The 22826-nt window shown below is 40.9% G+C and overlaps 1 protein-coding gene across 2 annotated transcripts in view; it reads right to left on the bottom strand.

The window, feature by feature from the left end:
• Positions 1 to 15662, bottom strand: part of PARP8 (poly(ADP-ribose) polymerase family member 8) — a 113706-nt gene extending 98044 nt beyond the window's left edge. Inside the window, exons 1-2 of one of the 2 annotated variants that reach the window (XR_008203176.1) lie at positions 15261 to 15662; positions 14521 to 14575 (exon numbers count right to left, since the gene is read on the bottom strand). Coding sequence is in view for 1 of the 2 variants with exons in the window: in XM_052670118.1 (XP_052526078.1) it covers positions 14521 to 14575; positions 15261 to 15351 (146 nt within the window). In the remaining variant the exon portion in view is untranslated. The remainder of the gene's footprint in view (positions 1 to 14520; positions 14576 to 15260) is intronic. The other variant, XM_052670118.1, reaches the window with a different exon arrangement.
• Positions 15663 to 22826: the final 7164 nt, after the last annotated feature.

Below are 22826 nucleotides of genomic sequence, written 5' to 3' on the forward strand. Positions count from 1 at the left end.
CATAGTGCCATTGCAGTGCCACATGTAGCAATGCAACAAGGGGCATCAAACTACTAGGAACAGAACAGCTTTTCTGTTTCATCTATCTGAGGCTTGAATGCATGTCAGTAGATACGTAAATTAATTAATTTAAATATATATATATTCCAAAATATTAGAATAAAACGTGGCAATGATCATCCTCAGCTCTTAAAAATAAAGCAAAACCTTGCAATAGAACTCTGAAGGAAATAACAGTACCGTAGTACATAACATGCCCAGATTTGACCTCCTGCGAGAATTATTTTTTAGCATTAAAAACAAATGAACTGCTCTAAGAGAAAGTAGATATAAACCAATAATGAAAAAAAAAACCCTGATATCTACATTCTGCTTATTACCTTTTAAAGTATTTTAATTTTAGGTGAAAGTAGATGTCAACAAAAGCCATCCTATCCTCCCTATCCTCTCTGTTAATCTTTTTAATGAGGATGCCTTTTCATCTACAGCCCAATAGAAGTGAATGACACTGCTTCTACTTTGCATGGATGTAACCCTGGTGACCCCTGCCTTTTGTTTTTTCTTTTTTGTTTTGTTTTTTTGTCCTTTACCATTCCCTCTAAATTTCTCTTCTACAGTGCTTCATACAACAGCAGCAACGATGAAGAGGAAGCACAGACCCCTTCCTGCAGCATGGCTCTGCCACATGCAGTCACACTTTGTGCACCGTAGGGCACTGGTGCAGAACCTCTGCCATGCTCCTGGCCATTGTGGCAACTTACCAGGAACTTGAGGGGCTCAAGTCATTTGCATGCATACTTTAAAGATGTACAGAGATTTGAATCAAGGAGAGAAAAATTCTTATTATGGAGCACTAAAAATGTTCTCAGAGCTACAATACATGTGACAAAGGACTGACCCAGCTCGCATGCAGGTTTTTGATCTGGTGAGGCGCAGCTGCATGTGCTGTAGGTTTGAGCATGCTACACTGCTTTATAAAATTAATAGTTATAGAAAAATACTCTCCACTCAGCTTTTTTCCAGGAGAAAACATTTTAAGCTTGACCTAAAGAACCAAATAAGAGGCAATAAGTAAGATCTGTGATCCGTCTTCAATCCACCTTTTCTTCCAAATTTTACCAATGCTGAATTCACATTACTCCTTCAATTTTCCTGACAGGTCTTCAGCTGGCAAGGCAGTGACTTCCTCCCCATTATTTCATTTAAGTGGTTCATTACTTATTTCACCCAACTCCTGCCGAGGAGTGCCTGGAGCTGCACTGCTGTGTCAGCTGGCCATGACTCATGCCTGTCCAACACCAGAGCACAGCCCCTCTGCTATGCAAGGATGGGCGTGAGGCCTGCAAGCAGCACAAGGAGGCACCAAGGCCTGCAGGCAGCATGGGGCATCCCCACCACTCCCTGGGCAGCACTGTTCCTGTTCCATCACCTCTCATCAAAGGCAGATTTCAGTGCCACTTCCACCTATCTCCAACTGGCTGCCTGTAGAGCAGGTGCCTGCACAAGAATGTCAACCTCCATCTATTCACCCAAGCCGTCATAGCCTGTAGCCTGTTCTTCCAGATGCATCTACTGGCACACCACCCCCTAGATTTCCTTGAGCATATGTGTCTCATGCCCTCAGGGCTGGTCACCAGCACAGCAGGCACACCTGGCTGTCAAGGCTCACCCTTGCAAAACACTGACAAACTCTCACAAAAAAGCTCACGCTAGCGAAACTCTGCCAACTAGTTTGCAACAAGAGGGAACAGCTTTCATCTGTCAAATAAATCAGTACAAAACAAAGCAGAAGCCAACCAAGGAAAACTTAAAACAACATCGCAAAGGGCAAGAAGTTGCCCTTCATCAGTTACATTACTGGACAAATACATTAAAAGAATGCTGTAACGATTCCAAAATCAAACACTCAGCTCCCCAAAGTTCAGAGCAACAGCATTCAACAAAATGTGAAGCATTATTTATGGAAATATCAGAACATATTCGGGGGGAAATAACAGAAAGATAGTTACTGGTGAGAGAATCTGAAAGATTGAGAAAGACTGCTTTTTAAAGTGAAAGTAACTTGTAAACAGAGAATTGGGACATGGTAGAAAGTAACATCTATTTTCTTATTTACTTTGCAATCCTATTTAGAACATTTTCTGTACTGCCTGAGAGCACACACTTTTATTGGTTCAAATTAAAATGCATTCTTACACATCTACAACATCTACAGTGAAAGATGTGAAATACATATTATTTCTAAACATCTATGTTGAGTGTTACTCACATACAGTAGAAATCACTGTCAAAAAAGATTTTAAAACCTAATTGGCAAACACATTGAGCTGCAGTTGCAATTATTTCAATAGTGATTTTTTTTCTAGCCACCAAAAACAGACACCAAAAACAGAATAACGAATAGCAGTGAACATGTGATCTCTTTGATTAACAGTTTGAGCATTCACTGTTGTTCTGGTGAAACTTCCTGAAAACTATAACAACCATTTCAGGATATACATATAATCTGATAAGTGAGAGATACGTGATCTATATTTGGTCTATATTGTTAACTTACTTACAATTATTTAATAGCAATTATTTCATGACTGTCTGCTCCAATAGTATCAACACAATGAATATCAGTTGTCAAAAAAAATCAAGATGCAAAGCACTTCTAGATAACAAAAAGCGAAGAGCAAAAAGGGTGGGAAAAGCTAAGAACATAAGCAAAGACAACTGTGCAAAGCCCGTGCTTTGGGAAATGGAAATAGCATGGCCAAGACTGATGTGAAAACTCCAACTTCTGCAGATTCATGTAACCATAATCACTTAAACCAATGTCCAGATGTGACACTTTGTGGGCATTCTCTGGGACATTCTCTGGGACAGCCTTGTTCTGTGCTAACTTCTTCACTGCACACAGACAGGAAAGGGCTCTGTACTGCTTTCCCTAACACTGAAGTGAAAAGCCTTGGCCAGTGCCTTTGCTAATATGGCTGTATCATTGCAGAACCAAGACTCTCATTCCACACGCCTAAGAATGCTTTCACTACATGGAGGAATCTCCCTGTCAGTTCAGGCATCTCTGACCCATAATGATTCTGCCGCTGCTTTGATACGAGCCATCTCCAGGTCAGGTAATTGATATCTCATTTCATCAGCTTCCATGAGGCTTTCCCTTACCTACTGAACTGCAAAGACAAACAATGTGTAATTTCACTTTGCTATGGAACCTATTAATCTTTTCTATTAGAAATCAGTGAAGATAACATACTGCACTTATATTTAGCTTTGTTCTATCTAAGCTTCTTTAACAAGATGGATATAGACAGCTCCTCAGTACTCAAAGTAGGCGTGACTTTACTGAATTCCATGGAAATTTGTCAATTTAAATTAGCTGAGAATATGGATAACAATACCTCACATGAAGTACAAGAAAGAACTTATAGATCTTATATATAAGATTCAGGCTGGATGTAGCTCTGGTCAGCCTGGTCTAGTGGTTGGCAATCCTGCACATAGCAGGGGGGTTGAAACTAGATGATCATTGTGATCCTTTTCAACCTAGGCAATTCTATGTTTCGTTCTATGATATAGATGGAAATATGCAGTAAATAGAATATCTGCTCAGACAAATTTACTCAGAATTCATGTCAAAAGCTTTACAAAACTCTAAAAAAATGCTACAGATATGTTAGAAATAGCCATGTCAGATAAGACATGCCACCCTGTGGCATGGTCCACCTTCCACCATGGTTTCATTTGATACTTGAGTCAAAGACCTGACCCACTACTCTTAACTGACAGTGCCATTACTAACAGAAGAGGTACAGAGAGACTTGGTAGCCAGTAAAAGATTTCCTTGACCCTAAATGATCATTAGTTTATGTCCTCCACAAGAAAAATCAATAGCCTTTGAAATTTTTATCCTGACTCACGTAGCTGTAGTTCTTGTTCTTTTCATGGACAGCAAATGCCTAAAACTTATTAGCACACTTGGAGCTGCACATCCATGCCTGCCTTGAAGACAGGCAGTGCTAGATGTAAAAGGTATTTACACTCTGTATCTCTGTGTTTGCTGTCCTTGATTAAGGCTGAGTTTTTTTGCTGAACTACAGGATGAATGTGTTTTTTCACACCTTAAGTAAATGGTAACATTTTTATGAAGTGGTATTTTTAAATGTCTATTTACTGTTGTTTAAACACAGAAACAATGCAGTATGTAATTGTTTATAACAAGAGGCATAACCTAAAACAAATAAAAAGCTTATCAGTAAAATATAAATTCAGATACAGAAGAAGCCTGGAGTCTTCTTCCATTAATCTACTCCCTGTAGCGTAGTACATAGGGACAATGTGTTTCTTCTGATTTATTATTCTAGTTAAACCCAAACAAGAATTTTTAAGTAGAATAAAAATACCAAACAGAAGTGTCAAAACAAACAAACAAAATGTTAACAAGCCATAATATGGAATTGTAAATGTCCTTTCGGAATGAGGCTATCTAGCAAAATACCTTAACGAGAACTAAACCGGTAAACTCCTCATCTCATGCAATTTTCTGTCTTTAATGAAGGCTGTGCTGCCTTAACCAAGACTAAAGTTTGCTGTAGAAGTTCCTTCAAAAGCTGAATTTGGCATAGGGAACATCTAGGAAGCACTATGATACGCCAGATGCTCTGCTGCTCTTGTGTTATACATATACATATATAACATTAGATATATATATATTAGAAGTAGCATGTGAACACAGGGCAGTTTAAGGAAAGAGAGCTTGCATCTTTGGTAAACTGGTGATTGTGACTCTTCATTTCATACACAAGAGATTAGTACTAAAATTTCTGTTGGCCTGAGTTCTCAAAACTACTGCATGTCCAGGGAGATAATTGCAGAGGATTATGTTCCTCATGTTGCCATCTAAACATACATATTCATAAAACCATATTAAGCCAGGATGCTATGTTAATTTATGTAGTTGTATATCTAGAAAGGAATGCTGTTCATATAGCCATTAACTTCCATACTAAAACATTAACTAAATGCATGCCTTCCAAAAGTTTTTAATATTCAAAGGCTTTATCTTTTAGGATAAATTACTGTTAATTTTTTTTTTTAATCATTACATATTTCCACTAGATTTTGTACAACTATAAAGTGAAATGACTGGATTTCACACAAGTGATTTCACATATTTTTTATGTGGGCCAAGTTAGAATGATTCTTCCAGGTGCATTCACAGAATAGTTTTCCTTAAGAAATTAGCATTTCTGTTTCAGCTAATGGTTATAGCTACAAAAAGCTATGAAGCCACTCTGAAATTCATTTTAAATTTAATCAATAAGATTTAATACTGATTCTGAGCAAGTGGCAAGTAAAAAGGTTTTCATGTGGCCTAGCAAGTTGTTAAAAAAGGGCTCTCTGTCAACCTGCTTTCCAGATGCTGAGGCTAAAAAAAAAAAAAAAAAAAGACTAGTTTTATTTTGACAATTGGCCTTCTATCTTTGCCCTTTGCAATGACAGCGGCTTGATAAAAATGCATGAAATAAAGCCCTTCTTCCTTGAATAAACTGCCTCTTTTCCGTCATCCAGGAAAGTACTCAGAAATGAGAATACATTGCAAAAACAGTAACATTAAAGCACAGCTCTGGTCTTCCTGACTCCACCAGGGCAAAAATGACTTGACTTGCCATTCACTAGTACTAATGTCAAGATCAAATTAAAAATTTGACAGTATTAATGCAGATCTAAGAAAGCCCCTTCACAAGAGAGGAATTACTCTATATTTACCCAGTTGTAACTAAGACCAAGCAGTTGACCATCAGTGAGTACTTTACAACAAGGAAGAGATGCCTAGTACAGGCAGTGCTTACATGGGTCCTAATTTGACAGAAGAGCACCCTAATTATTTTCCTATCATATTTCCTGCCTGATTATTATTGGGTGAGAATTCTCCGTCAAAGGTTTTTTTCATCATTAAAGAAAAAGAATGAGCAGGCATGAGAAAACAAACAAACAAACAAACAAAAAAAACACAAACAAAACTGTCAAATAAAATGTTACATCATTTGTCGAAAAGCTAATGACCTGGAATACCATTTCTGACCCATAAGCTGCTTTTTCTAGGTGAGAGCAAATGTCTGTCACAAATACCTTAATTGGGTAGAAACAAGACAGGGGAGAGCAGTGCTAAGTTACCCTACCATTTAGCTTTGCTCTTAAAATATTCTTATCTATAAACATAAAATGGAACATTCATTTAAAGCAACAAGATTTCAAGATGACAAGCTGTAATATATGAGATAAAATGTAGACTTGTACACAGTTCAAAATGATCTTCTTTAATTATATAAACCATTTTACAGATGGTGTATCACCATTCTTTGCATGCTCTTTGGCAAATAGTAAATTTCACTACACAGGGAGACGTGCTGTTTCTCCTTTTATTTCTGATCACTGCCTTGAAGTTGGAAGGTGACATCAAGAGGGATGGCTGGCTTCTTTGAGCTTCCTCTTTGTCCTTAATTATTTGCTTCAGACAGGCTCCTGCTAAACTCTACGGAACGACTCTATCAAAGTGATTCAGCTCAGCGTTAATTGCTGGGACAGGGTATGGTCTCCAGAAACAGCTGAGAGAATCCAAAGCCCTTCTACAGGGTTTATGCAGGTATCCAGCCTTCAAATCAGTCATGGAAAGATGCTCAACCTCCAACCGTTACCCACGATTGCTTTCTCCTTGGTACCTTATGTGAGCATGTGCAAAACTATGACTTAATCCCACTGGATTAGATAATGCCAAAAGTGTATATGATGTTGCTTAGTCCTTCTAGCAGGTGAACACAGTCTGATATAAAGCTCCCTAGAGATAATGGATCCCCAGGAGAAGTCTGACTCATAAAGCAACAATTGTTCACGGTCCCTATGCAAGGCTCTTTCCTGTTCTTATTCCCATACAAATAGACTGAGTGCAATCTGGCATTTAGATCTTCAGTATGCAGAAGGCTGTCTGGGAAGGAGATGTATTTCTGTACCTTGTTTAGTCTTTTTTTTAAGTGAGATTTTTCCAGCTACTGCTGCAAAGAATAGCAGGTTTATCTTTATGAACAATTTACTCTGTTTAAAGGAGCTCTTTTTCCTCAGATGAAGACAGTCCAGTGAAGCATCTGTAAAAATCTTCTCTCCTATATGACAGAGGACATTAAATCTTAAAAGCTGTACTCTTAAGTGAGATTTATTTAAAGCCCAGGTGGAACTGTAAATTGGACTTTTTCTAGATTTATTCACATTTCATTCCTTTCTTACTTTTAACTTTAGCTAAACTGAGCTATGGCAGCAGTTTAAAATTTTCTTTCCCTCTAGCTGTTGAAGCTTATTAAAGTAGATGTTTTGATTCAGTGATTTGACACTGATTCAAATAAGAATTAATATTCTGTGCAATAAGTAATCCATGAAAAAAAAAAAAAAAAAAGAGGCTAACAGTTATCTTCAGCTCTTTATTTATAAGTGATGAAAATGTCATTAATCCCAATACAGACAAAATTATCTAAATCGTTGTTACAGTGAACTCCACTTTTCAATTTATTTGTCCTGTCACATTAAGACATTAACAGCTGCTCTAACAATAGGCCTGCAGGTATATTTTTAGATACTAATTGTGTTAAAGTATGTAGTGAAAAAAAAAGAAGTAGTTGCTGAAAACATTTTCTGTAAAGAAATTCCAGCGCTTTTCCCAGCTCTGTGCTGGTGCAACATTTAAGCACTAGCGCATACAAGTACAGCTGCATAAAGAATCTGATGCTTTTTAAAAGTCCTAAGCAGTGTAATGTAATGCACGGTAACACTGAGACCACTACATGCTGTGGGAGTTCAGCAGTTCTGAAAATTAGGCCATACATTCATGTGCCTGAAAACACATTTTCATGACAGAAAGACAGACAATCACAATTTGAATGCATTGTTCCTCATATCACTACAGTACATAGCAGAGCTGGGAGAGCCCAGCTTCACCAGACTAGAAACAGATCTCTGCAGGACTGCAATCTCCCTGAAGAAAATAATTTTTACCATATGCAGTGATGGGGATTGGGTTCATTTCAGACTCTAACAGTAAAGCAAGAAAGACCTGTCAGAAACAAGACCACCAAATGAAAACAAGCTCAATGAAAATGTGAGTTGAATGGATTTTTCTTTTCACAAATCTTCAGTGTCGCGTTTAATGACGTTTCTACTACATTATTCTACTAGATTTTTTTTAGGTTGAATCATTTGTTAAAACACACCTACTGAATCTCCTCTGGAAACTATAAAAAATAATATCTATAGAAATGTACCAGTAGACTCCATATATATATTACACAGTCAGTATCAGTACAAAAATAAGTAGGTTAGTGTTAGTTGGAATTTAAAGGATGGAAAATGCTTGTCCTAAAGGGAGATTTAAAAACTGAAACTTCATTAATACCTGACAGAAAATTGTTTTACAAAAGTACTCAAGGCAGTGTTCAACATTAATTCATCTACAGAATTTTTAATGAAGAAATGAAAATCTCAAGATATGCCATGCTATATCTAAACTAGAATCCCAACTCATATCACAGATTCATCTTTCCAGGAAATACTACGGTTCCAGCAAAAAAGTTAAGTCATATTTGATGAAGTTAAAACTCAAAGACATTGTACAACCTTCCAGCTGTTTAGAAATAGTAATAAACAGCGTTAAGAACAAGTTGTTTGTCTGGTTTTCATACCTACCTTACTGCAGTAGAGACAGATTTTAGGAATGTAATTACGTATTTAATAACCTGATCACAGTTAAGTGCAGCCATCAGTAACAGATGAACCGTAACTGCGCCAACCCTTCTGAAGGCCTTTATAAAAACAAGTCCAACTAAACTTGTCTCAGTCAGAACAATAGGTTCCATCAGAACTATTTTTTTGTCTTAGGTCATGCTTTCAGCAACACTTGCATCTGATGCAAGCCACCAGGGGCTCCAAAAGGAGCAATCCACAGTCTCTTCCTTGGCATAGCTCTCTTCCTTAAGCTGATAAATGCTGAACCAGACAAAGGAGATAGGCTAAAACTAACCTACCTGAAAAAGGCCCATCTTAAACTAGATTGCAGTGGAAATGAACGAAGAAAATTACAATGTTCAGGAAAGTGTGCCATTCTGATATTTTCACATACACAGTTTTTTAATATCATGGTTTAGAAAATGTTTTTCAATTCCATTTCTTCTTTTTTTTCAATAGTATGTAAGCAAAATGTAAGTTATAATTAAAAACACAAATCAGTTAGCCTGAAATCATTTTTTTCACTGGGTTGTTGTTTTGATTTTTTATTTTAATGCTGAAGACTTTCAACATTACCAGTGACATCAGAATTTCAAAACTATTCACCAAACTGCATCTCTGATGTAGGCAGTCTTACTGAGCTCATGTTAGTACCAGTAGGATATAAGCAAAAATATAAAAATATAAAAATAAAAATAAGAAGACATAACACTAAAAGGAAAAATTACAATAATCTGAATTATTTGTCATTGAGTCATTCAAACATGTACTGCATAAAATGTACTAGGACTTCAGATAAGTGGGTTTAGTCTCTGGCTGTAGATAGCCACAAGGAATTCAGTCACTCTTTCAATGCCGCAGCTATGAAATATTTCACTGCTACTTGAGGTGAGAATTAACTCATTGTGTTTACATGAGAATCTTTGATGCTGCAGTACTAAATGCTACGTATAAATCCCTGAATTGAAAAACACAAAAAACAACTTTCATAATGAAAATAATACAAGTCTACATTTTTAAGCAAATAAAAGCAATTACTTCAGACCAAAATTCAGCTTCTCTTGCAACTGCAGAATTGCCATTAGTGTGATCATTCTGCTCGTGTATGAAAAGCAGACCACAATAGTCCACTGTGCAAATAGGAGATGGGAATTTTTTTTGACAAAATTAGTTTTTGTGCTTGGGTTTTATATGTCTTATGTAGTTTCTTTACGGTATATGCTGCAATGAAAGATCTGATTTCATAAACAGCTTACTGTCACTCTCCTTCAATACCAGTGGAAGCTAAGTACATGTTTGAATAAAGAGATATTTCAGATTGATGTGATGTCCTCGGTTAGCCTCAAATAAATAAATAAATAAATAAATAAAGAACAGGGCAAAGAGGTGATTGTGGTGAGAAAAAAAATATGAAAAAAAAATATTTTCTTCAGCGTAGCCAACACTGTTTTTATGTAAACAATGTCAAACAACACATGAAGTAAAAAAAATCTCAGGACATCACACATTTTTATTTGAGAGATGACAGATCTGCAATTCTGCTCAGTCTGCGGGGCTTGTGGAGAAGGAATGCTTCACTGAGGGGCAGATAATAGCACAAAGGAAACAAGAGATTCTTAAAGAAAAGAAAACACCTCAGTGTTTCCATGCTTTAATATCCTGTTTAGATCCTGCAGTAAAAAGCATAAAGAATCCACTCATTTCTGATATCCCGCCAGCTGTAGTTAAAGAAGAGTAAATCTTGCACACAGTACCCAGATGAACACCTTACTTTAAAAGGTATCCTTCACCCTAACTATGGCCTTCTGACAGTGAAATTAAAAATTATCAAAGTAATAAACAATTTGCCTCCTATTTAGTGCCCACATTATGTGCTCCACTAATAAATTACTGATTGTAACCCTTCTAATCCATGAAGCACGTTCACAGTGCAGTGTCCAACAACTCCAAAAATTTGGAGGTGTGAAAATAATGCATTTAAAGAGAAGAAAGAAAGGAAAAAGTAGTGTCTGAACATGAAATACAATCCAAAAGGATTAAATGAAATACACAGGTAAAAGATTTTTCATGATAATTCATATAATACATGTATGTTTGTACTTAGAGATATTTTTCCCTTCTAAGTACAAATGTAAAACCTCCTCTAGGTGTATTTATGCTCATCCAGTGATCATTTACATATGTTATTTACGAAATTTAATAGCTTAATACAGCCTAAAGGTCAAGTATTGGAACAGATCTATGCAGTGAATAAAATAATAACTGTTCACAGTTGGTTCCCCTAGAACTTGAATGATAGCTAAGTCATGCCCTTCAGGTTTGGTTCAGAGCTCTGCTATGGGAATACAAATCCACTCCACTGAAGCTATGATAAATATACTTCAGATCAGACCTATCTTCGTGACTTGATCTGTAAGGCTGTTTTGTATCACCTCTGTATTTGAACAGGACTAACAAAGGAAGGTGCCAAGCAATCAACCCAAGCAACAGTAAAAAATCAGGTAGAGAAGCCAGTTCCAAGAAGAAAAACATCACACATTCAAGCTTAAAAAATTAAAGAACTTACACAAGTATCAGCTCCTCCATGTACCTGAAATAATAATACTGTTCAGTGAGTTCTATGGTTATGTCAGTATACCAGTTACCAAGAAGTTGTCTCTGAGCAAGTTAAGACCACAGACAAAAGGACTTAATGTGCAGAAGAGTGCAGAGTTAACAACAGGATGAGGAAAAAGCCTCTAGTGATGTCAAACTCAGGAGCGTTACAATCTGCCTACACATAAGTTAAGGCACAAGATAATCTTCCTTCTCAAACAGAAAATAAATGTTTCAGGGGTTTCTGCTCTCATATTAGGACTGTTCCAAAAGCAATGCCTTCCATTTTATGATGTTGGCCCACAACATCAGAGGCAGATGCTGGTGGTATGGCAGTAGATGTTGAACCTTCCCACCAATATTCCAATATTACATGCTGTTGCCATGTGAGAGATGGCAGCAGAGGAGCAGCCTGACACATGAAAGTATATATTAAGCAAAAGTGTGTCACCAAATTCCTCCGTGTGGAAAAAATGGCACCCACTGACATTCTCAGCACTTGCTGAACACTTATGGAGACCAAAGAATGGATGTGAGGATAGTGAAGCAGTGAGGTGCTTTTCAGCAGGTGACAGCGAGATGGGGTCCACTTCTGCTGGTGCAGATTTTTACAGAAGTGGTATTCAAGCTCTTGTTCATCACTGGTGAACATGCATAGCCAATAGTGGTGACTAGGTTAAAAAAGAATGTTTTGTAGCTGGGAATTCACAGTGTTATTGCACTGTTTGTATTTGTTGTAGTTTCCATATAATTAATAGCAGGCATTATGATACTGACCTAAAGGAACATCCAGAGAATATAAAGTATGGAAAAGAAGTAATTCCAAGCAAAGCAGGAAAGTGCCAAAGTACTGCAATGTTCCAAAAATACAATTTCAACACTTATTTGCGTGAACCTACTTCTTGTTTTGAGAACTCAGCATACACAGCTTTATACAAATCTTGTTCAGGTCAGTTTGAAGAACAAAGTCATAAAAGACTGAGTATCTGAAGAAGTAGAATGAGGCCTACCAGCTGCCCCTCAGCCTTTGATCATGAGGAAATCATTTTTGTCATCTGGGGACAATTCCTGAGAGCAATATTCAAAAAAAAGGCCTCACTACTCAGGAAGTCCACAGCTGCAAGCAATATCAGTAGGAAAAAAAGTCACAGCCAAATGCATGGAAAAGATCCTTAAAGAGTAATGCACTACTGACTGCAGGTCCTCACCAAGATGATGCTGGAGGCCTGCCTTGATGCCACATACGGCTCAGACCAAATGCAGCTTGGCCAGCAGCTCCCCTAAGAAACCACTGCATCTCTGTGATATGAACAACAGTTGCACCTTTGACTGTGAAGACCTGGAGTTTCCATTTTATGTACCTCAAAGGAGAGCTCACTGTCACAACCTGGCCTCTCAGTAAGCTGTGTGCAGCACACCTTCCTACATCAAAATACAAACAAGCAGAGAATGTGAAACTCTTAGCCCTAAAGATGCTTTTTAAAATATCTTTAAATACCAAATGGAAAGTGAAAACTGGGTATCCTCCCTGTAACAGCCCACTTTCATCACCTTCACTAAGCCTAGCAGTTTCTCCGTTCAGCTGAATTTTCAAGATCCTGGTACTACTCTTCAGTCAACAGCTTCCCACATAAATCCTGACCCCAGGTAAAACTCAGGGCTGTGGGATGCATGGCGATCTTCCGTCTTCCCTTGATCTGCAATGTGAAAACATTTTGTTCCAGCATTTATAAACCGGTTTGCTTTCCACCAGCTAAGCCCTTAGGCCTTTTATTTTACTCAGCTTGGGAAACAGAAACAACAGACAGGTTTCACTTCCTGGTTTCTTGCTGCAGTATGTGGTTTAGAAAACAGTGCAAAGTAACTTTCAAATTCAATTACTTTAACTAAACAGTAGTATTTTCTATAAGATCATTTTCACTGTATATTGTCTTTTAAAACAAGAACAAAACAAAACACTAAAACCCTAAATTAAAGAGTATACTTCAAGCAACCTGAAGGCATACCTGATTCTCTGGTAGGGGAACTACTCTGTTCCATTGAAAATGACACATGTAGTTCTTTCTCCAGTCAGAGAATATGGGGCACTGAGGTCAGGAATGCATTTTCTGAGCAGCCTAACAGCCTAACAGCCCAGAGACTATCTGGGTGCCCATCCTGCGGCTAGTGCTCAAAGTGTGCATGGAGCAGAACGGAGGCTGTGGGGCACCCAGGGCTTCCTTGCAAAGAGCAACTCCAGAGCACTGTAACCTGTCATACCCCGGGAAGGAGAAACAGCTCCCAGAGATAAGCTGAGGAAATAATAATAATAACAACAATAATAATAAGGAGAAGAAGAAGAAGAAAGAAAGAAAGAAAAAGTCAATACATTGCCAAGTCTAATAAAATTCAACTAAAAGATAACAAGCTAGTATATACTGTAAATACTCCATCAAGGAAATGGCAACTCAGAGCCAGGGCGACAAAAATGATGTGTGATTGACCAGTGTGGGCTTTTGTCAGTGCAATTAATATTTCCTTTTGAAAACAGAGGAAGACAATAAATGGCAAAAAATAATAATAAAACCTAATTCGGTTTATAATCAAAAACTCAGAGCCGTTTAGCAACAGTATTTAAACTAGCACTTAGTTAAAGCAATGTTGTAACCTTGCAAGCTACACTGATGCTTCACTGAGCTCTCAGGAGTTTAATTTGGCTAACTACAGGCAGCCTTGCTTCTGTTGTGGGACCAAACATGGCTATCAAATGCAAGAGAATGAGATGCTGATGTGAGATATAGACTATCTTTTACTAAAATCATAACTTTTTCATTTTTTTATTTTTTATTTTTTTTTTCTGATGAATTCATTCTGTATCTGATATGCTGGCACCCTGCAATTTATCCTACATACGGCAGAAATTAAGCTAATCTTACATATGGCAGAAATTAAGCTTATGCACACATATGAACAAACAAGCAGCGAAGCGCCTCTGAGCAGCGCTCAGGCGAGGATCACCGTTCTGGTCACCTCCCTCCACACCTCCTCCTCAGTGCACGTTTGTGCGAACGCGGATGATTTACTGATCGATCCTCCTTGCACAAGGCAAGGCAGCAAAAGGGGATGAAACAATGCTGCGAGCCGGGAACAAGGGTGTAACGACTAAAAATAAGGTACCTTTTGGAGCCTCCAACGTAGGTGAAGGTAAAGGTGGAGTCTGAGTACCTGAAATCTGAAAACACAAAGGGCCGCGTTATTAGCGCTTGGTTTCCCGCTGGTTCTCTATTTGGGCTGAAATCACCAGGGTTTCGCACACCGACACGGGGTTGGGGTAGGTGTGCATCAGCGAGAAGGCGGCAGTTCCCCCAGCCCCTCGCAACAAGTGCCCGGTACTATGGCAACAGCAGGGATTTCCACGTCGGTAAAGGCAACAGGCAACCGCTCCCGGCGGCGGCAGCCGGCCGAGCCCCGGCGCTGGGGCTTGGAGGGGTCCGGCCCCGTCCCCCACCCCGCGGGACTGAACGCCCGCACTGGCGGGACCCCTACAGCCGCGCGGCCGCCTCCGGGCCGAGGAGCAGCGGGGAGCGGCTCGCCCAGCAGCTGCGAGCTGAGCCAGGCGGGCACGGGCACACGCACAGCCGCACACCGCACGGCTCGGCGTGCGGCCGCTGCCACGCTGCCCGGCCCGAGATGCCCTCCTTCCCCCCCACTTCCCAGCCGACCCTGGACTCCTCTGCCCTCACATGCCCTCGGAAGGAGAGGAGGAGGAGGAAGGGGGCTCCAGGCAGACACACGGCGGCTCCGCTCAGGGGGCGTCAGCGAAGGGCACGGCCCGGTCCGGGCCGCGGCACCGCGGGTCTGGGTCGGGCAGCGGCAGCCTCGTAACCGCCGAACCGGCGCCCGTGGGGGAAACTCACCTGCAAACAGGCAGTCCTTCTCCGCCTTGCACTTTTGGATCACAACGTCAATATCCTTCTGAATCCTCTCTTGTCTTGAACACATCCCCATGGAATAGATCCCAGGGGAAGAAGAAAAAAGCAGCCTTTATCCCCAGCCCCCCCCCCACCCCCCGGTTCTGCGTTCGGTCCCGACGATGGACCCGGCGGCGGACGAGTGGCAGCCTTTCCGCGCCCCGCAGCGATCCGCGCGGCCGGCAGGAGGACGGAGCAGGCGGGCGCCGGCAGCCGATGTTGCATGCCCAGATGTGCCCGCCCAGATGTGCCGCCGCTGCCGGCGGATGGCAATTTCCTCCTTCCCTGACAATAGATCCAGTGGAGGGTGGCGGCGGCGACACGGGATCCCCCCCACCCCCCACGCCCTCAGGGTTTTTTTGGGTTGGTCGGCTGGTTTGGGTGGTTGGCTTTTTTTTTTGATTTTTTTTTTTTTTGATTTTTTTTTTTGATTTTTTTTTTTTTTCCTCCTGAGAAAAGAAAAAAAAAAAAAAGAAAAAAGGGAAGGGGGGGCCAACCCGGCCCGGCCGCTCACATCCCTGCCCCTCCTGCCGGCAGCGGCGATCGCCGCGAAGCAGCAGCGCACAGAGCCCGGTGGCGGCGGCGCCCGCACCCTGTCCCTGGCGGCGCGGCTGGGCTGGCGCTGCCGCAGCAACGACGAGCCGCAGACCCTCCCCTCGCCGCCGACCCGGCACGTACACCCCCGCCGGCTCCCCCGGCGGAGGTGGCGCGCGGGAAGGAAGAGGCGGGTGCGCGGAGCCGCGCCGGGGCAGCCCGGCGGAGGGTTCGATGGCCCCGGCCGCCTCCGGCCGTCGCCTATCCTCCCCCCCCCCCCCACCCCCCCGGATAAGGGGGGGAGGGGGGCAAAAGCTTCCGCCTCCTCCCTATAGGCGGAGGAATGCAAATGGCAAACGCTGGGGAGGCTGCCGACTCGGCGACGGGCAGGAGGAAGCGGGCGGCGCCGCGCTGCGCCAGCGGCGGGGAGAGCGGCCGGGCGCCGCGGGCTGCGCACCCGACAGCGGCCGAGGGGCACCGCGGGCAGCGGGGAGGGGAGCCGTGCCGGCCCTGCGGGGCTGCTCGTCCATCCGCACGGCACGGAGCAAATGGCCGCGTCTGTCGTCCGGCTCCGGCCTCCGCTGTCAGCCTTCAGCAAAGCTCTCTGTCAGACCTAAGGGCTTCGGGGAAGGACTCCGGCTGTCAGAACGGTGCCCGGCGGCCCGCCCTATTGCGAGGCAGGTAGTAGCTGCAGTACAGCGCGGGGAACGGTCAGGTCTGCCAAACCCAGCGTTTGTCATCAGCCGGAGTGTGAGTTGAATAATTAATGAATAAATGCGCGACGACACAGAGGAAACAAATTTGATTACGAAATTCAAAAGCATATTGACAACGAATTGCTTTTATGTATCCGTCCGCCTCCACACAGCTTCTGTGTTACTGAGCCCAGTTATTTTACCTAGTTATTTTGTATTAATCATATATCATGTTGATTTCAAGCACGGGAGGCAAACAATAATAATTTCGCTATTCATTCATTCTTAAGTGAAAAGACTACAATAAGAATAAAAAATTCCACACTTATGACTGTCTTCCTAAGATTTCTTATCTGATGAAGGGAGAAGGGAAACTATAAGAGAATGCAGGTAGTGTTGAAGGAGCACAAAAAAGCACCATGTGACACAAATCTCCGCCCCTAATAAAATGATTTATCTTTGAAGAGAGATTTCCAGACTACTTCTCAATGCTGTTCAGTAAATTCTCTCCTACTGCAGCAAGTCTTTTCCAAGGTAGGTTACAGAACTTGTCACTGTAATACAGTGAGGCTTTGTCATTCTGTCAAGTTCAGCTACCATGGTCAATGAGCAATGCTTTTCTAGAGTTTTTCCTGGATATTGACTGTTTCAGCTTTTCTCCCAAGCTGGTACCTCGGCAGCCATATCTGTGGCCTTCTCCTTAACCTTAATTAAGAAATGTAATCAGAACTTCATTTATTTGTTTTTTGTTTTTTGCTTTTTTGTCCTGAGCCTTGCAGAGAAGGATCTCTGTTATCCCTCCCACTTGGATGTGGAATAAGAGGAGGATTATTGGATCTTTACAGGGTATTTATGCTGGCAATTCCACTTACAGCTGATTCTGACTGCAGGGTTATTCTCAGAATCATACCAGTTAACATAATTCCTGATTGCCTTTTTAAGCCTCACACTATTTTCATAGGCTTGGTAACAGTGCATTAAAAAGTCATCCACAGAGAAACACTCCAATCTTCTGGAAAACTAACATGGCTGGTGGCTGATTTCACAGCATCAACTGAATAGAACAAGAGGGCTAGAAATATAGTTAGCTAAATGTTTATTATTATTATTTATTGGAAGTTGCTTTAAACTTCCAAAATTCTTAACCAGTTTGGTTCCAGTACTGCTATTGCAGAGATGGTTGCTTCTAGTGAGGACAAGCTATATTATATATTGAGATTGTTCTATTGATATAACTACTGAAAAGTGAGCATGTTGGAAAATCAGAGTAAATTTTTAGAGTTAGAATTTATCCTTAAATTTGTAAAGACTGTCAGGCTGTTGACCATGTACTTAACCTCAATTGCAGTTGATATCTGTAAGTGTGCTATAATCCCTACAGCGATGTACGTTATATCACCCTCCCGAAGAAACTTTCTGAAGAGTTTTACAAGTAATTTCATGAACAACAAGACAGTTGGTCTGGAAAGTAATGATTTTGGCTTAAGGGAATTCAGTGTATGTCTCATTACTTTTTCAGTATTGAAAATCAATTCTTGTCATTTTCAGATCCATCTCAAGTTTAGCTTAGCTCTTGGCTATATTGAACTGATTACACCAATTAAGTAAAAGAGAAACATAAGAAAATTTTATATTTGCATTCCCAGGAGACTGATAATGTTTATAGAGGTAAAAAATAAATGGGAATATGAGAATTTACATCAGTATAATATCTATATGAAAAGATTGTTTCAATATACAATGGGAGAAAGACCTAGAGAAATAGAAACCAAACCCCGAATGTATTAAAATAACATAAGAGCAGTGGCTGAAAAGGTTAATGCACAGTTCAGACAATTTCTTTTCATGGATGGGTTCTGTCTCCTTTAGACTAAGATTTCTTTTTTGTTTTTTGCAAAAAAGTACAAAAAAAACCAAAACAAAACAAAAAAACCTTCCACTTACTAGGAAAGCTGTTGGAAATGGATCAGTGAGCATTAAGATACCTTGTCCTGCCCCGATGTATTTCTTTAAACAGTTTTTTTTTTTTTCCTGATCATGTTCTTCTTACATTTAAACATTATAAATCTTAGGAAAAAATAAAAATACTAAGACTTAGCCATGTATGCAATATGCAAAGCAGTATGATAATTTAGCAGCTGTAGTGTTCGTAATGTAGGTATTCGTAATATAGGAGAGTGTTCCAAAGAGCAGGAATACTGAACGTAATCCAAAATCCTCCAGAACACAAAATCACCATCAGCCCTTCAAAACAAAACACAACAAAACAAAACAACAACACCCTACACGCACCAGCCAGAACTGTTCTACATACACTCTCCAATTTCAATCACAACTTGCCAGTCACCAACAGGGCAAAGCTCAGTGATTTCTGCAGACACTGAGCTCTGAGAGGTGAAACGTAAAAAAAAATACCATCTAACTCTTACAGCACAAAAACTCAGTGCTGGCCTTACAGTAAGCTTCCTCAGAATGACAGACATTTCAGAATAAGTAGGTGTGCAGAATTCTGGAAACATAGGCACTCAGTTGTGAGATTTATAAGAGTAACTTTGTTATTCCCACCAACAGATAAGTGCCATAAAGCATAAAACCCTTTGTTTTGTTTTGAACTTTGGTGTAATTTTCACCATAACTCTAATATTAGCAGTTTCAATCTAAAATTTTGATGCAATATGAAAAAGTAAATGCTGAGCTCACGCTTACTTCTCTTTAAGCCTGTTCCCCTTCTAGACAGATTTCAAGGCAGCTGTCTTGTATATTACCTTCATCTGCTCTTCCAAATAAACACTGCCACCCTACATTGCCACAATCCATGGGTATCCACTCAAATCATGGTGATATTATAAAGTTGTTAAATGAATATTAATAGATTTGCTTATGAGGTCAACATTCTGAGTGTGCCATGACTTGGATGAAGAAGACATTAGTATGGTGTTTACCTAGATAAAAATTTGGGGTAGTTTAGCACAGGTCCATTAATAAAAGGCCATAGCTTTTCTTTTTTTTTTTTTAAAGCCAGATAAAATAACATCAGTAACATGATTTCAAATACATGATACATTAAAGCTTTAAATATTTTTATAAGGCGAAAAGTGAAGTAATGTCTTACATTATGAAACAGTATCTCTAACTGTCACCAGTCTAGTTCATCACAAGTCCTTCTCCTCTAGCCAAAGAGAATAGGGATACAGATTGGAAGAGTGAACTCTTCAGTGAATAAGGAATGGTTTGGATGGTCACAGGCATGAAGTTTTGACCAATGGCTCTATGTCCAAGTGAAGGGCAGTGACAAATCCTCCAGGAGTCTGTCTTGGGACCAGGACTCTTCAGCATCTTTATCAGTGACCTGGACAGTGGGATTGAAGGGATTGCTCCCTCAGCAACTTTGCAGATGATGCAGTTGATATAATACAAAAAGGGAAGCCATCTGGAGGGACACTTGAAACGTGGGCCCATGTGAATCTAATAAGATTGAACAAGGCTAAGTTCAAGGTGCTGCATTTGGACCAGAACAGTCCCAGTATGTGTACAGACTAGGGGGAGAACTCCTTGAGAGCAGCTCTGTGGAGAAGAACTTGGGGGTTCTGTTGGATGAAAAGTTGGACATGAGCCAGCAGTGTGTGCTTGCAGCTTGGAAAGACAACTATGTTCTAGGCTGAATCAAAAGAGTGTTGGCCAGCAGGGAGAGGGAGGGGCTTGTCCTCCTCTGTCCATTTCATGAGGCCCCATCTAGAGTATTGTGTCCAGGTCAGGGGCCCTCAGTACAGGAGAGATGTGGAGCTGTTAGAGCATGTCCAGAGGAGGGCCATGAAGATGACCAGAGGTCTGGAGCATCTTTCCTGCAAAGAAAGGCTGAGGGAGCTGGGCTTGTTCAGTCTGGGGAAGGTTCTGGGGTGAGCATATATAGCAGCCCCTCGGTATTCAAAAGGGAGCTTATAAACAAAAGGGAGACCAACTTTTTAACAGGCTGATAGTGATAGGACAAGGAAGAACAGTCTCAAACTAAAAAAAGAGAGATATAAGTTAGATGTTAGGAGGAAATTCTTTACTCAAAGGATGGTAAGGAACTGGCACAGGTTGCCCAGAGAAGTTGTGGATGCCCAATCCCTGGAGGCGTTCAAGGCTGAGTTGAATTGGGCTCTGGGCAACCTGATGTGGTGGGAGGCAAGAGGTTGAAACAGCAAGGGGTTGAAACAGCCCGGGTTGAAACAGAGTGATCCTTAAAGTCCCTTCCAACCCAAACCATTCCATGATTTTATGATATTTTGTTCTGGAGTAGCAATGGTGGGGGTAAGAAAGCATCACAGTCATGTTCCAAAATACTGAGGCTTGTATTTTAAATGTGTTGGAATTTCAAAAGTAGTTTTTGTTTGTTTGTTTGTTTGTTTTTTCCAATCCATTTTAAACAGCAGCAAGAACTATCTCAAACAAAAGGATATACAGATGTTACACACAGATGTATGGATTGCTGTTAGCATCCTCTAACTTTCAATCAAAGACCAAGTACTCATCATTTTAGTTGTCACTGAAACCCATAATAGCTAAAGCTATTGCTGATGGCATGATAAACGGCCTCAGTAATGTTAAATAAATAATGCAATCAGAGTCCCAAATAGCACCACAGTTTATTATAGTTCCTAGCATTGGTCTTTCTGTTGATGGTTTTAACTTGCTTTTTCTCTTTCACTAATGTAATCCCATTTTTCAGTGTCTGCCAGTTACCCTCATTTCTCCTGTTCCTTTTCCCTTTCCTCATTAACTCTTACACCATTAAGATTTTTTTTTTCCTTTTAAGTGTGTCATTACATTCATTTAAATATGCCATCAATAGGTGAACAGGAGTGCCCCTTAGCAGGTCACTTCATGAGCAGATGAAAGAAGAGAGCTAAAATGGTGTTTTGTCTATAGATACAAAATTTTACAATAAACGCACGCAGGAATATTTCTAAACCTTTTATTCATTATTTTATGTTAATTACAAGCAAATCCAGAAAGGGAACCCTGTACCTCCTGCCAGTTCTTGCAGTGAGTTGCCTCTTGCCAGCATCACTATTGTTTTCATGAATTGTAGACACATCTGCCTACACACAGACAGTGCTGTGTACAGCAAGTAACAAGGCCTTCTTCTTGATTACTCAGTAGCCCAGTAGCTAGAATACTGCTCAAGGAGTTAAGAGTTGTGAATTTGTTCTCATAAACTGACAATAACATAATTAACTGTAACCATCTATGCCCTAAACTTAAACAGCAGTAAGTCCCGAAAGTACACCATCCTGACTGAGCTTAAGAACTGGTTTCCAAATCAGGGTCAAGAGGCTCAGATGCAGATAGGCACCCAGAGGAGAGGCAGAATTTCAAATCCATTTCTCACTTGGCTGTGCACCATGCTGCCTTTTCAGCATTACAACTATTCTACATTCCCTTTCCAAGAACTTTAATCACAGAATCACAGAACTGCAGGGGCTGGAAGGGACCTACAAACATCAGTGAGTCCAACCCCCTGCAAAGCAGGCTCCCTACAGCAAGCTGCACAGGTAGGCATCCAGGTGGGTCTTGAATGTCTCCAGAGGGAACTCCACAGCCCCTCTGGGCAGCCTGTTCCAGTGCTCCATTCCCCTCACTGTGAAGAAGTTCTTATGTTTCCTATGCTTCAGTTTGTGGCTATTTCCCCCTTGTCCTGTCTCCACACATTGCTGAAAGGAGTCTGGCCTTGTCTCTTTGCCTCCCCCGCCTTAGATATTTATAGACCTGGATCAGGTTCCCTCTCAGTCTTCTTTTCTCAAGGCTGAACAGACCCAGATTGCTCAACCTTTCCACATAGGGGAGATGCTCCAGGCCCTTTATCATCTTTGTGGCCCTCCTCTGGACTCCTCCCAGGAAATCCCTGTCTTTTTTTTGTACCTAGGAGCCCAGAACTGGACATGGTACTTTAGATGAGGCCTGACCAGGGCAGAGTAGAGGAGGAGGATCACCTCCCTTGACCTGCTGGCCACATGCCTTTTAACGTACTCCAGAAAAATGCCTTCATTTACTGAGCCAGCAGCACAGAAGCAGCTCTCTCCCTATTCACATTTAGTTATAGGCAGTAATATTTACAGAATAGCTCTAGGGTACACAGACTATTTCTAAAATCCATAGCATAACTAGTGTCATTTACTACAGCTGAACTTACTACCTGGCAAAATTCTCAATTAGTGAGCAGATGCATTGTTAAAAAAATGCTTTGTTACCTATATCCAGATTGCAATTTCTTAATTGCAAATTGCCCTGCCAGAAGTAC

Source organism: Tympanuchus pallidicinctus, unplaced genomic scaffold (genome assembly GCF_026119805.1).
Source record: "Tympanuchus pallidicinctus isolate F22 unplaced genomic scaffold, pur_lepc_1.0 scaffold9, whole genome shotgun sequence".
NCBI lineage: Eukaryota > Metazoa > Chordata > Aves > Galliformes > Phasianidae > Tympanuchus > Tympanuchus pallidicinctus.